Source organism: Morone saxatilis, unplaced genomic scaffold (assembly GCF_004916995.1).
Source record: "Morone saxatilis isolate NCDOM2014 unplaced genomic scaffold, NCSU_SB_2.0 Contig17, whole genome shotgun sequence".
NCBI classification, from domain to species: domain Eukaryota; kingdom Metazoa; phylum Chordata; class Actinopteri; family Moronidae; genus Morone; species Morone saxatilis.
The window spans coordinates 10920680-10922807 of record NW_023339729.1 but is presented as its reverse complement, the minus strand read 5'-3'; the positions used below and the strand labels follow the sequence as shown (position 1 = coordinate 10922807).

General features: G+C 36.2%; 1 protein-coding gene across 1 annotated transcript in view; it reads right to left on the bottom strand.

Moving 5' to 3' along the window:
• LOC118327354 (von Willebrand factor A domain-containing protein 7-like) overlaps positions 1-408 on the bottom strand; it is a 10968-nt gene extending 10560 nt beyond the window's left edge. The window contains exon 1 of the mRNA XM_035660674.1: positions 208-408. Coding sequence (XP_035516567.1) covers positions 208-408 — 201 coding nt within the window. The remainder of the gene's footprint in view (positions 1-207) is intronic.
• Positions 409-2128: the final 1720 nt, after the last annotated feature.

The following is a 2128-nucleotide window of genomic DNA, read 5'->3' as shown; positions in this document are numbered from 1 at the left end:
GGAGTTTGTAACAAAAATAATTTAAAAAAAAATTGATTCTGATTGATTTGACAATTAAACATTAAACATATGAGAGCTGAAGCATATACATCACCGTAAGACATGAGACGTTGTAAGATAGATGCCAGACCTCAGGAAGACGCCAGGAATTTCCATAATAAAATATAATCAAAACAAAAAAATAATATCTAAAACATGATCAATTACACTCAGGCTGAAGTCCCGTCCCTCAGAGGCAGCAATGTCTCTGCAGACCTCAGCTGTCTTTCTGAGGATCGCCTTTTGGGTGATGTCACGGTGAGTGGAGGATTTCCCATTAAATGAGAAGAGAGGTTGGAAGCTGTGAATGAGGCTTAGCACGGAGAGGACCACTGTAACCAGGAGCATGACTCTCTGTCTGGAAGCCATAATGGGGTAAGGAGCTGTAATGGAGCCAAGGGGAAGAAGAGTGAAGTCAAAAAAAGGAAAAATCTTGAAGGACTCCTTTTCTACTTATTTTCATCCATTTCTTTCAACAGTTTTTGACCCGACAAAGCAATGTTATTCGATCAGTGTTTCCTGTTTTATTTTGTAATACTCACCTCTCATTAACTTCACTTCCTGCCTTTGTGTGTTTCCCATCAGTTTTGATAGTCTGCCCTGCCCGGATTAGTTTCACTTGTCTAGTTATCCTCCTCTCACTAGTGTATTTAGTCTGTGTGTTCCTTTGTCTTAGTTTCGTCTTAGTCTGTAAGTCAAGTGTTCCAGCCGTTTCCCCAGTGTTTCCCAGTGTTTTTGTACTTCTACTTTGTTTTGGGGATTTTCCTGTAAGTCTTTTTGTATATTGTCACTTTATTTAAACAATTTTACGGCACTGGGTCAGCATTTTGAATCTGCTTTTGGGTCCAGTCTCTTGCGTTCTTAGTTACCCTGCTGACATTTGTAACAAGATGATATAAGATATAATCTGGCACATTAAATCCCCCCTCCAGTGTCATTGTGCTTAATTCTATTTGTTATTGTCCACATTAAATAAAGTCAAAGTCAAAGTCAAAGTCAGCTTTATTGTCAAATCTGCTATACATGCACGACATACAGCACAGATGAAATTTCAGGACCCACTGTGCAAAACAGGCAATATAAAAAATAACACTTCAAGTATACAAAAACATAAATAAATAGTGCACAGTGAAACAGAGTAAGATGTTCCTGATTAGGGTAATCTGATCACTCTAACTTCCACAGTAGGTTGCTGGAAACAGATACACAGTCGTCAAACACAAAGATACAGCAGCTGACCGCTGTTACACCTATGTTTTTCAGCTGTGAGCTACTCCTCCCTTTACTTGTGGGAGAATAGCATCCATCAACAGTACATTCAAAAAATCTACTATTTAGTGTTAATTCCATCTGCTTTGAGTATACTTTGTTTCTAAATACTGAAAATGTTAATATATTAGGTATGACGTGGTGGCAGTAAGCTTTCTATCCCCCAGCTACATTAGGCTATAACTTGGGTAAACCATGTTTAATTTGTTGTATGTTATTTAAAAATAATACATTTACATTATGTATACAAATACATTTTTAGGACATATTTTTTTTAACAGTGGCCCCAATAAAATACTTACTTCTCATATGTTCATGTGTGGGCTACCTAAATACCAAAAATTTATATTTGACTGTAGTTTCAAAAACAGTAGCCTACATATTTATAGAAAGAAAAAAGTATACATGCCAACACTACCACAAATACTTATAACACTAATGCTACTAGAAGTAATAAAGCAATTAAGATATATACAAAGTTAAACATTATGAAAAAGATTATTGCTAATACAATAATAAATGCAAAAAAGATGCTAAGTTTTACACACTCTTACCTTTGAGTGCTCTGCTCTTTGCAGCTCAACCTTATTCAGATTGTAACACTGCTTGAGTGTTTCTGTCAGTCTTTGATGTTTACATGGAATCACTGTGTAGACCTATGTTTCCCAAGTAACAGTATCTCAATCCTTTAAGTGTGTTTGGTTATCTGATTATACACCACACTGACTGGTGAATTGAATAACACTGATTATCTGGTTTTCATAGCACCCATAGTGGGTGGGATCTATTAGGCAGCAAGTGAATATTTTGTCCTCAAAGT